We start from the raw sequence: 13557 nt of genomic DNA, 5'->3' as shown, positions 1-13557 counted from the left end.
GAGCCAACGTTATAGGTACGTGAAAAAGCAAGTAGCACCCTCTCCCTCTCTCTTTATATAAAATGACATTTTTACACGCTATGTATGAAATTGTTTCATCGCTCCGTTGGTGCATCTCTTATGCCGCTAGATCAGGAACCTTCTCCTATAAAAAATATCGATCCCTTTGAATATATATGAATTGTTATTTCATTCAATTTGAATATTCTACATGAGATGGTTCATACCAAACACTTTGTTAGAACCTTCCTATTTGGTATGGTTATAAACTTATATGTTTTTTAAGCTTGTGTGGTTCGAACCCTACAAATTCAATTTGGACCAATTTTCAAAAAACACGTGGGGTGTTCTGGCCCGTGAGCTAGCGGACGTCGAAACCCAACCCAGTCCTCATGGAAGAATCGGAAGATGTTACAAACTTACAATACAAAAAATATCGCCGTTGCCGGGGATCGAACCCGGGTCACCCGCGTGACAGGCGGGAATACTTACCACTATACTACAACGACATTGGTGAAAGATTAAGAAAATATTATTTTAATTATCATATATCTCAAAAATCCAACTTCTCCCTAGACATTTTCATTATTCTACTCTCATCACCTACGAAGTTTTAAATTACTTCTGTCCCCTTTAAGGTTAACACCATTAAGAGTTACATGTCAAATGACATTTTTACCCCATCTGCTTTTTCTAAATAGTGTCCTCAAATCAAGAGGAACCCTGCATACTACAGTAGAAATTGTTAGAAGGAAGGAGCAGGTTCTTAGATTCTTTGCATCTCTTTTCTCATCTCCAGCGGATCCAAGGTAAGTAAAACACTTGCAACTGCCCTCCCATTTTCCACATATAGAAGTATGAACAAAAGGGAATGGAACAAATTTCCGCCCGCCTCTCCTTCTCTCAAACCCCTAGGGGGGCTGTCTATCTGACTGTTGTTGTTGTTGTACTTAGTGTACACTTATTTCTCTTCTCTCGTCTTCCCTTTCACAATTTGAATTTACTCTGCTTTCCTATCTCTATGTGTGTAGTGTGTAAGCAGTGTGAGAGGAAGAGGTAGAGAGAGAGAGAGAGAGAGAGAGAGAGAGAGAGATCCAATGATTTTTATGTCAAAAGGGAATGAATTTTCCATGAAAGTGCGAAATGTATAAACCCACTTGTCATGGGTTCGAAGGAGGTGAGACAGAGGCTATGTTTGGTTGTAAGGGGAATTCAAGGGAAGGGAAGTGAAATTTTCATACTTAAAAAAGAAATTTATGCAATCATTACCCATGTCACTTTAACATTAACTTAAAATCATTCCATATTTGATTATAAAATTTCACTTTAGTATGCTTCCAAAACCCTTTGCTATAATATGTAAAATAAAATTTACATGCAAAATGCATCATTATTAAATATGGTTAAAAAAATTAAGTAATTTATACAATTATATGGGGTAATGATTATAAACATTTCTTTTTAAAATATAAAAATTTCCCTTCCCCCCTCCCCCTTTAAATTCTCATTGCAGCCAAATGGAGCCAGAGTGAGATACTGTTACTGATTAAAAGGGAAGAAGAAGAGTTGACCCAGCTTGTGTTTTGTGAATGAGATGTTTCTAAAGCTCTTACTAGAATTGAAGGATTTTAACTACGGTTGGTAGTAGATGTTAGGATTTTTATGTCAGCTTAACTGATACCGATTGATCTATTGGGCCCAAGCAATTATAGACCCACTCTGATTAGGAAACTCCTAGCTCTTTCCATTGTGAGAGTGGAATAGGGTTTTAGGGATTCTGTTGTAAATAGAATACTGACGGTCCTTGTAGCCATTACTTTACTTAATGCCTTATTAGTTTTGGGAGCGCGGTTTTCTCACAAGAGCAATTGCACAGAAAGAAAGGAAATCCTAGAGTAAGAGGCTGCAGAAGATCTCAGTAGAAGGACTCCACTTGCGTAGTTCATCATTGTCATCTTCATGGGAGTAATGTTTAACCATATGGGACAAAGGTTCATGATTCATGGGACACAGATACTTCTTTATTCTCATTTATGGTTCATGTCATGGTTGTCCCATTGATTATTATAGATATGATAAATCTATATGGTTATGTATTTTAAGATGGGATACTTCATTGTTCTTGGTTTAGGGACTACACCCATGATTAATCTTTTATGATTGATTGATGATTCATGTATTCTAAACACTATAGGATTATTCATATGTTCAATATGGTAAAGAATCCTCAACAATTAGTATCAGAGCCAAGCCTTACAGTGCTAGAATAAAGGAAAATTGATTTTGTATAGGGTTTGTATCTCAAATCATGAAAATCGTAATTTTACCATTACTTAAAGATCTCGTATGAAAAATTTTTCTTCACGAAAATACGGTCGTGACGGTATACCACAAGTCACCGAAAACCTCCAAACACGTCGACACATTCCGTTAGAAATCGGATACCAGAGGAGAGAAAAAAATATATATTTTTTTAAATTCGAAAAAAAAAAGGCGGCGAGTCATTGCCGGGTCACCTTGGAAACCCTACCGAGTTGACCCGGGGTGCAGTGGCTCAACTCATGACTAACTCTGTTTGACTCGGTCAAAGGTTGACCGGATTGTTAACCAATTGACCCGAATTTTGACCCGGAATCAATATGTCCGAACCGGATTAGACCAGTTGGCCAAACGGGTTGGTTTGGGAAACTAGATTGATTTTGATCTATTTTTAGTTTTGCAACTTCAAATGGCTCGTACGGGTAAACAGTGAAGAATTTTTCACCCTGATCTTTTGCATTGAGTCCAATTTTTCGTGTTCTTCGTTTTGATATATTATGAGCCTAGTTTTGATCAACTTTTATGATTTGTTTTGTGTAAGTTACAAGTATGGGTAGTTGATGATTCTTTATGATTTTTCTATTAATTATAAGAAATAAAAGAAAATCAACTCATACATTACTTGCATATCAGAATATGAACTTGTTTATTCTTGGTAATATAGTTCATGCTTTTGTTTATGAATATTTTTTATTCATGCTTAAACAATCCCACTTTTAGCTATCGGAATAAATTTGTAGACTATTGCAATAAGATTGGGTGAAATCCACCAAAGTGGTAAAGTTCAACCTTATTGTAATAGAATACAAATCAAAGTCTTCTTTGTTTGAAAAGACAGAGAATAATGATTGATAGCAAAGTTGCTAATGTTCTTATCAAAGAAAGGTTAAAGTTAAAGCAAGTGAAAAACAGAATAAGGATTTATCAACCTAGAAGATGCTGTCCATCCAAAGATGGCGGTACTTTTCGAAAGTTAGAAGAAGTCTTGCAGTAATAGCAGAAACTTGAGTGGACCAGTATGTTTCAGACCCAAAGGTCAGGAATGTAGTTTCGGTTGACACTCTTGAAGTAATTGATAATTGAGCATTGTAATGTTTATTTTTTTTTAGTTATATGCTTGTTCTTTTACATTTAAATGATATTTAGTTCATGTTTAAATAACTCATAAATTTAAGCTGCCAAGTGTAATTGTAAGCTATTGCAGTGGAATTGATAGAACCCACCAAAGTGGTCAAATCTACGATTACTGCAATAGGTTTACAACTCAAAGGTTTTGTCTTATTTTCAAAGACAGAGAAAATTGTTGGCAGGAATTAGGTAATGTTAGCCCAAAGGCGACATTATCAAAGATAAGCATAAATGCAAGTGTACTTTGGGCAGACCTTAACCTAGAAGTTGCTATCCATCCATTCCATTCATAGCTTCCTAGAAATATACTGTGCAGCATAAAATGTACGGAAGCTCACACCCAGTTTAATTCTAATATATTTATCCATCATAGAGTGTTTCAAACAAAACATTCAAGTACAAAATGACATGAATATGAATTTACTATATATTTCAGCCATAAATAATTATTCAATATCATGATAATAATAAATTAATGCAAAACTCAAAATAGTTCTTTTACATGAAAAACAATATAGTACACTGAATTTATTCTCTCACTAGCAACCTAATATACTGACTTTCTATTAGTAACATCTTCCCACTAGCAACCTAGTATATCGAGTTTATTCTCCCACTGGTCGAGCCACATAAAACAGCTTAAGATCCATACTTTTATTCTCTCACTTGATTCGATCAGTCATAAATTAATCCATTTATTGGAGAACACAATTCGTTAAATGTGACATACATATAAACTTGTTCACATAAACCCAAAAACAAAAGAAAACCAAACATTTATCAATTAATGTTCATAAATAGGTTTTCAAAGAATAATGACAGTATTTAAGAACTTGGTATTGGATTGATCAAAACCGATACTGATCCAACCCAACCAATCCGAATTGATCTAATCTGAATACAAAAATAACACAATAAATAAACCTATAACCTCTGGTCATAGTCATGAAACATTCATCCACCTTATTGCCATTGATCAACTGTCCAATACATTTTAAGGCAAAAATATTTGCTTTAAAATTATAATACCAAATTATTGATTTGGTTTTCCTAGTATAGAAAACTAGGTCTTTGAGGCAAATGTAGACCTCCATATTCTCAAGCCACTTTTAAAGACATTCAGTTTAATGGTTCAACTCAAGGAAGAATAATCCATTCAATATTTAATTAATATATGTAACATCAATAAAATCAAAACCAATATTACATCACTAACCATTAAACATAACCAAAGTGTCAACCGAACTTTGATGGATTTCTTTGATTTTGTGTTGGAGATTGCTCTACACCTTATTCTGTTGATTTCTGATAAATTCTTAGAGGTTGAAGCAGCAGAGAACTATCATGAGAGCTGGTTTGAGTACAATCCAGTAAACATTAACCCCCGAGGCAGTGATTGTTCATGAAAATGAACACTAACAATCACAAACTTCCGTAGAACCTGTAATATGTATACGTTAGAGCAACCTGAGATAAAATCTATGGTTATAAATTCAGTTGATCTGCACCAACTCACCATCCCTAGTTTCTTTACTCCTATAGTCTCTTTCTAGACTATAGCGAGAGAGAGAGAGAGAGAATCTCTTGAGACATTTAGAAGCCAATATTGTTCAAATGAAGAATCGAATACCTTGAAACAGCCCGACCTTGAAAACCAACTATTTTTTTTCCCCAGTTCAATACCTCATAATTTCTGACCTAGCTATTTGTACCATGAATTATTTTCATCTAGGACATCAGTTCTTCCTTATAGTTTCCCAGGTGCCATTCACATCTTGAGAAGGAATAAGATGAAACTTGATAAGGGCAAACATGTAATCTCACATTAAGGTAAGGGGATTTTTTAGAATTTAAAATGAAATTCTACATCTTGCGTCATCACTTAACGGTGGGCAGCTCACGCTGTGGGTACGATTGACAGAATCTACAACATCAAAGTTAGCGTCATGTAATTTTAAACTTCGAAGGTGAGGGGAGTGTAATGAATGAAAACTTCAAGGGAGGGAAGTGAAATTTGCTCTACTTTCTTTGTATATTGTAACCAAAAATAAATAAATAAATAAAGGGAGAGGGATAGGTATGCTAGCGGGTTACCCTGGAATCTTATGTGCTAGCAGGATTCTAACCGTAGGATTTAATCATCTTATAACACCGTTGGATCGATAGAAGATATTCAAACCTTCAATCCACCGTGCTATACCTTTTCTTTCCCCTCTTTCTCTCTCCTCATCTTCCCGCTCCCCACTACAACTAATCTGTGAGGCACTTCGGCAAACAAAAACTGACATGTGATGCTACTTAAACTATTGCATCTCCTTCCCACCTCTCACCCTCTCCCCACCCTACATTGGATCTCCTCCCACCCTCGTTGTCTGGTTTCAATTCTTTCAATCCCCTTTTTCATAGCTTTGAAATCCTTCCGCTCTCCTCCCGCCGCTCCCACATCTTCAAACTCTACACTACTCTCCATAGTACAACGGAAGAAAACGTAAAAAATAAATAAATAAATAAATAAAAAGAAGAAGAAGAAACCAGTTTAGGTGAGAAGAGGGTAGCAGAGGGGGTTCATAGAAAGGTGCACTTGGAAATGCGGCTAACGAGTAGTGGTAGACAACATAAAAAAAAAAAATCTTGTTTTGCAGCAGCAAAGGTGAAGCTGCTCCATGGGCGGCTTGCCTTTTTATGGTTTGCCTAGAGAGAGGCCTAGGGGGTCACATCGGCCCATCCGATGATGATGCTAGAGTTGGAGTCGAAACTTACAGCGCCGACCTCGCATGTGCCACAAACAGAGGCTATTGGCAAGGTTCCGCTCGCAGGCCAACATTTCTCCAAGCAAATGGACCTGCTCTTCTCCAATTGAAACTCCAACCTCTTCAATAGCTACTCGAGATAGAGAAGATGACCAGGCCCGAGAGAGAGAGAGGGACATCGGGAATCGGTAAATTTTTTAGAAAGGAGGCGGAGCTGGAGATCGTGAGGAAGGGGAAAGGTAGAAGAAGAAGAGGAAGAAAGACCGTGGAGCGATGGTATTGGGTAGGGGTGTCAATTCTAAGCTCACACCGGTAGGCCCGATCAAGCCTGACACGTTTATGGCCTGACCTAGACTAGTCCGATTAATAAAGAGTCCGACACGTTTATTAAACGGGTGTTCATGGTGTAGGTAGTCCGATCGAACTAACATGTTTATATGCCCGACTTGAACTGACTCGTTGTAGCCCGACCCAGCCCGACCCCCTTTAATACTACATAAAATTCTTATTGTGCCACTACTAATAAGAAACTAGTTAAGCTTGCTTACCTTTTGCTTTGTAGTATGATATGATTTAATTAAGCTTTATTTTATAAGTTGTAATGGTCATAATCTCATCTTTTCTTTTAAAAACTAATAACGATAATCTCAACCCACTTAAAAATAGAATTTTAAGGTTTAGGCTTAAATAGGTTTGTAGCCCGATCAAAGCCAGGTTAAGGTCCGTTTAAGGAAGCTTGATTAAAGCCTGACATCGACCGGCCCAATTATAAACCGTACCATGTCCCCCAAAGGTAGGCCCATTTACTTAAACGGACGTTCACGGTGCAATGCTTTCAAGTGGTCAAGCCAAATTAGGCCCGACCGAGACCAACCCGACCCAACCGATTGACACCCCTAGGATTGGGAAGGTTTTGCAAGACAACAGTTATGAATGGATGAGATCTTTTATCTTTCATCTAATAGCCAGTAGGCGCGAGTATACCTTATTCCTAGGTAATCGGCTAGCATACCTAGCCTTTTCCCATAAAGTACTTTCTTTGCATGTATTTGCTTATTGTTCCCACTCCCATCCCCCTCCAAAGGTTAATTGGTGCTTGAAAATGTAGAGTGCAAGTAAATTCAATAGATGATATATAACAAGAATAGCAACTCAGCCTTATTCCAACTAAAATGGGGTTGGCTACATTTACATGGGTCCTTACCCTCCAATTTGCTCTGGTCAAGGTTATACTTGATACAAGGCCTAATCTACATATGTCTTTCCTCCCCACTTCTGTTAGGGTGGTTTTAGGTTTATCCTTGGCTTTTTTAGCCTCTTCAATTTGAATCAAGTCACTACTTTATATTGGACCATCCAATCCAAGGGATGTTTTATCAGTTTCATAGCTGAATTTGGAAACGAACAAGCCACTAAGAGATTCCTCTTAGGCTTTTTGCCTTTCAATCTATGCATGGTTGAGAAGAAATAGTAAAAACTTTCACCAAGACTCATGTTTTGTGGTTCATAACAAGATGATATATATATGCGGATTTTTAACTGTGAATTTTTTTCACGGCAAATTTATAGATGCGAAAATGTAGCTGTGAATGTTTCCGTTGTAAATCAATCGCTATAGATTTCTAACTACTTTTTTTTCACAGTAAATCTATAGCTACAGATTTTAGCTGCGAAATTTTACGCGCCAAAATTTATAACTGTGCATTTGTAGTGACATTTTTGGCTCAGCAAAATCTATGACAACAGATTTTACTACGGAATTTTGTGCTCCAAAATTTGTAACTACAATTTTATAGTGATGAAATTTTTTATGTAGCAAAATCTATAACTACGGAATTTAGTTGTGCAAATTGTCACCTCAATTTGTAGCTGCGTTTTTGTAATGGTGAATATTTTGTGTAAAAAAAATTGTAGCTGTAAATTTTAATTACGAATATTTTATTATGAAGACATAGATACGAGATTTCTGAGTAGTGACAAATGTACCTGTTTCTTGAACCTATATAATCAATTCAATACACAATCTATATATATATATATATACACACACACACACACACACATAAATGCATAAACCATGCTTATCATTCAAATCACTCAAATAAAGAAAAAGAATAAAATTCATGATCATCATCCCAATCAACTGTATCCAAAATAACTAATTCCATAATCTTATCTAAAAAATTAAACTCCATCATACTCCAAGAATTCACATTGTACGGAAAAAGAAAAAAGAAAAAACAAAAACAAAAACAAAAACAAAAGCACAAACAAAAAAAACTATCGCACTCCACTAGTATATATATTCTTCTTTTTGTGTGTGTGTGTGTGTGAGAGAGAGAGAGAGAGAGAGAGAGAGAGAGAGAGAGAGAAAAGGGGTGGGAGTTACTAATTAATCAATAAATTAATTAATTAGGAAAGTAAATGAAATTAAGAAAGCAATTTTGGGGATACTATTCTTCTTGTTTGTGTGTGTGAGAGAGAGAGAGAGAGAGAGAGAGAGAGAAAGAAGGAGGTGTGGGGGTTACTAATAAATTAATAAAGAAAATAATTAGGAAAGTAAATGAAATTAAGAAGCAATTTGGGGGATATTATTCTTCTTGAGAGAGAGAGAGAGAGAGATAATTATGAAATGAGGTCATTAGTCGTAATTTAAGTAGTAAATAGGGACATTTGGGTTAGATGATAAAGTTTGTCAAAAAACACTAATGCTCTTTTTATAAAATACATAGATAGATAGATATATATATTTATTATTATTTTATCTATTATCTATGCTGATCTACAAATATGGTATCGATCAAGAATCAAGATTGGTTAAGAGAAACCCTAAAAAATACCCCAATTGGCATGGGAACTTTGCCTAAGAAAATATGTGTCTGAATTCAATTTCTCTTATTTCCTTTCCTTGGACCACTTCACGGACGGTGTCAACTGCTTTTCACAAAACCTTTCGATAACAGTTTTAGCACCAAAAGAAAGAAAAAAAAAAAAAAAAAAAAAAAAAATCAAATCAGTTTCAAGGTTCTCTATCAACTTGAAGCAGGCGATAGTCTATCTAAGTTTTGAGACTAGGTTACTGTTGGGTAGAGCTCGAAGTTGAACTTGAATTGAAATGAAGTAAGCTGCGGATGGAAGAGATTGATATTTTCTTCGAGTTGATGCGAGAGTGGTTAAACTGTTGCAGGAAGCATCGAATTCAGGAAGTTTCTAGGGTTTTAATGGCTGCACATGGAGTGGATACAGTAAAGATCAATTTCTTCCATCGATAGCTTACTCCATTTATGCTCGAGTTCATTCATCAAACAGGAACCTTATCTGACAGATATGTTCCACATTCTTGGCATGTTCATAATCCACGCCTCTTCTTTTATCTCTGGTATTCAATTTGCATCCTCTCTCTCTCTCTCTCTCTCCCCCCCCCCCCCTCCCTCTACACACATGCACATAAGTGTATGTAGAAACAATGTCTGTTACAGAACTAATGGGAGAAGAGGAACCGCTGCAGCCTGCTGTGGAGAACGAGAGTGCCGAAGCTACACAGGGAGGCGATGTGTTCTCATGGCCTGTCCTTCGTTTTGGTATTCCTCCCGACAGGGTTTACCATTTCTGTTACCAATTCAGGAAAGGCTCAAATTCCAACAATTTCCTCAAAGGCATCAAATGGTAAGTAACCTTCCCCTCTTCAGTGTCTTCTTGATATTGGGAATGGAAAGTAGTTATTTTGTTCCTGTAAACCTGTAACTTGCAAGTAATCTCTTATCCTTCACTCTCTATTTTCATTATTATTATTATTCCTGTTCTTCTTTCTTCTTGTGTTTTATTTGCTTCGTTTTTGGGCATAATGTCCCCTTTTATTTTTTGCCCCTGTATCTACTGTATAATGGTCCATCTATCAGCTTTCCATCCTTTGTGAGTGTGCCTAACTAATGCAAATTAGGGTTCTAAAACAAAGAAAACCTAGGATTTCAAAACCCTAATATAGGTCACAATAAGCCCACTGAAGAATAAATAAATAAATTTTAAAGGATCAGTCGCAATCTCATTCCGAGAACAGCTTAGGATCTCTTGGACAATAAACAGAGGCAGGGACGTAAAGGTGCTTTTTTCAAGGGGGAGGATGTTTCTGGAACTTAAAACAGAGCGGTGAGCAGAGAGCAGAAAGCAAGGAATAAAACATAGAAGAATTGTGTGAGTTAGGGATTTTGTGCAAATAATGTTAGTTCCGGCCTGAAGTTATTCATCTTCGACATCACAACACAAACAACAAATAGTGGTAACCGAAATCACTTTCAGACGAGAGAGCTCACTCATGAACTTTGTTCAGCATGAAATTTTGGAGCAAGGTTTCTAGCCTTTAGCTCTCTTAATAGTATCCACTAGCAGATCCAAAAAATCTCATGATAAAATGATAAATTTTCTGCAAAACTGGGTCTAGTGGAACAAGGAGCCAGAATTGAAATTCTGGTTAGAGATACCATCGGGGATCAATTTTGATTCTAAACTGCACACGATGAGTTGTTTCTAGGACAGGTTTGAACTCTTAAAATCCCAAACTTATTTGAAGGAGATTAGTAAAGCTTGATGTTAACAATTGGGGTGGCAAGTAAAGTTGGAGCAGAAACAGGAGAAAGGGAGGGAGGAAGAAATAAAGTATGAAGAGAAAAGAAAAGGAGGGAAGGTAATGAAGAAACAGAAAGGAGAATAATAGAGGGATCAAGTAAGAGATCACCTAATTATGAAGGAGAATCTTCAAAAGAGGGAATTTAACTAGGGGAAGGAAGAAACTACGAGAGCTCCGTTGTATTCTTCTGGTGCATTATGGGGAGTATAGGCCTCCTTATATGCATTCTCTGTGCTTATTCTCCGGTTGTAAAGATTTCTAGACAACTTGCTGCAGCAGAAGTGAGATTGATAGTTGATAATTCTATAGAGTCTAATCTAATTGGCATCATGAAGGCTGAACCATTTCCTGGTTATGGTCTGTGTAATAGAAGGATCTTCCTCAACATGTATAAGCTGGCCAATATATTACAACAACAACAACATCCAAACCTTATCCGAGCTTAATGGGGTCAGCTACATGGACATTCCAAGCAAGGAAGAGCGTGAGGATCCATGGAAAAAGGTTAATGGGTTATGGCTAATTATAATAAGTGCCGGCTGTAAACCTGACACACCACTACAAATCAGCTACAGGCTTATAACGACAGATTATAATAAGGTTCCAACTTTCTACTTGACGTACCATAAAGATCGGTCAAGCCAAAGCGTCTTACATGCATTATGAAAGGATGAATGAGATAACGAATTCTTGACAGCCCCGCTAAGCACGAAAGTAACAACTCGAACACACAACACTGCATTGAAAACTTGATAAGCATCCTTGGCAAATGCTTTCACAATGGTTTGTCTTTCATACTTACACATGCATCGCTAATATATTATTTCCTCTATATATTGATGTCTAGCAGAATCAACATCAACCATGGACATTATAGATTGATTACATTCATAGACATGCATTTGCAGTTAGGCATATCTTAACAAATTTTCTTGTACTTGGACCCGTCCTTCTATTAGGACATTATTATGGTTGTTTCTTTGTGATTTGTGGAGCTCAACCAATTGTTGCTATAAGTGCTGGTGTCTCCCTCTTTTTTAAGGTAACTTTAATGGTATGACTGTAGCTGAGGCTCCCAGCTGGTTGCTTCTAACTCTCAGTCTGTCGTTATTGAACCAGTAAGATTTGCTTGGCCTCAGGATGGTACCTTCTTATTACGCAAGGAAATTTGGAGTTGCGGCAATGGTAACTGATTGGTTTCAAGTTCCACTTGGAAGAGGAGAACCCGGACAGAGGTGGAGCTGCAGAAAATTATTTTAGTTCACCATCGTTGTTGTGCCATTGCCTTGTGACTTAACTATTGGCACTGCTAGTCTTTCTTTCTTGGATTGCGAATTAGTTTCTTTTAATAAAATTATCACTTCTGGAAGGAAAAACGACTTATGCTCATGTTTCTTAAATTCTAAATGTTAAATTCCTAGTGTTTCCTAAGTGGCCAAATGTCTTTGTTATAAGTCCTAGTACTATGGCAAGTTCTTTGTTAACATTGTCATCTTCCTTGCCAACTTTGGAATATATTGTATATTTATGATACCGTTTTCTATCAATTACTATAAAATCATTTTCTGGTCTTGTAAGTTCTGTTGTTCTTGGAAGCAGCCTCTCTTGCGAAGCAGGGGGTAAGGCTGCGTACATTTGCTCCTCCTAGACCTTGCAGGAGCAGGAACCTCGTGCACTGAGTTGCTCTTTTTTTTTTTGAGAAAATTGCATTGCCACCCCCTAAACTTTGGTCGTTATTCAATGCCACCCCCTGGATTTTTCGAAGCACCAAAGACACCCCCTAAACATTCAAACAATTCCAAATCAGTCCTTGCCGTTAGCAGACCTTGTTAAGTGACAGAATGTATGTTAGTTTTTTTTCAAAATACCTAAAACACCCCCATATGATGTGAGTGGACAATATTACCCTCCCTTGCCCTTCTTCTAAACTCACACTCATATGAACTAAATCCCCAAACCGAGAAGAGAAACAACCGAGAAGAGAAACCTGCAACTACCGTGAGCCCCTCTCCCCTCTGGCGTACGATCGTGAGCACCTCTCCCCTCAGGCGTGCGATCGTTAAATCCTCATATGAACGTCTTTGTTTCACAAAATCGAGAAGAAACAAGGACTCTACAATCATCGCCATCGCCATCGCCATCGCCATCACCATCGCCGTCGCCAAGACCTTGCTGAAACCCTAAAGCTAGGAGAGAGAGAGAGAGAGAGAGAGAGAGAGAGAGAGAGAGAGAGAGAGAGAGAGAGAGAGAGAGAGGAATGAATACTAGATGAGATATGCGTCTCTCAAAAGCTGGCCAGTAATATGTGATTTCTGTGATTCAAAGCTTGAAGGGAGGAGTAATTTTTTGGTTTCGAAGAGGAGGGAGTGGGCGTTGATTTTGGATTAATCGGGTCGTGTGAAAGTGAGAAGTAGGGAGGAGAGAAGCTGGGAAAAAAAAAGGGTCACGTTCCGAAGTAGACCTTACTTGCATCTCATGACTATTCCTTCATCTGTCTGTAAAGTTTAGGATCTTCGGTAGTATAAACTACTAAGTACTAAAACACTTCTAAACACTATAATGGGGCATGAAAAGCCGAGAGAGAGAGAGAGAGAGAGAGAGAGAGATTTTTCCCTTTCGCTTTTTGTATCTGTACATGTAATAGTCGTCTTTGTCTTGATTCTTTTTGTCAAACCTAGAAATGTATTTCAATATTTGGTTTGCATAGCTAATGTAGGTGTAAAAAAATATTAAAAA

The 13557-nt window shown here is 37.2% G+C and overlaps 1 protein-coding gene and 1 non-coding gene across 4 annotated transcripts; one reads left to right on the top strand and one right to left on the bottom strand.

Moving 5' to 3' along the window:
- Positions 1-437: 437 nt before the first annotated feature.
- Positions 438-509, bottom strand: TRNAD-GUC. Its single transcript has one exon. It is a non-coding gene; the product is annotated as a tRNA-Asp (tRNA).
- Positions 510-9026: 8517 nt separating this feature from the next.
- LOC122093749 lies at positions 9027-12352 on the top strand. Of its 3 annotated transcripts, none has more exons than XM_042664219.1 (3): positions 9027-9576; positions 9677-9863; positions 11961-12352. In XM_042664219.1, exons 1-3 carry the CDS (start codon positions 9525-9527, stop codon positions 12079-12081), a joined length of 360 nt encoding a protein of 119 aa, XP_042520153.1. In that variant the 5' UTR covers positions 9027-9524; the 3' UTR covers positions 12082-12352. The 3 variants fall into 3 exon arrangements, with proteins under 3 accessions (XP_042520153.1, XP_042520152.1, XP_042520154.1); XM_042664218.1 differs by having other exon boundaries at positions 9659-9863; XM_042664220.1 differs by having other exon boundaries at positions 9659-9863; positions 11941-12352.
- The last annotated feature ends 1205 nt before the right edge of the window (positions 12353-13557 follow it).

This window comes from Macadamia integrifolia, chromosome 11, assembly GCF_013358625.1.
Source record: "Macadamia integrifolia cultivar HAES 741 chromosome 11, SCU_Mint_v3, whole genome shotgun sequence".
NCBI classification, from domain to species: Eukaryota; Viridiplantae; Streptophyta; class Magnoliopsida; order Proteales; family Proteaceae; genus Macadamia; species Macadamia integrifolia.
This window is presented reverse-complemented; position numbering and strand designations above follow the sequence as displayed.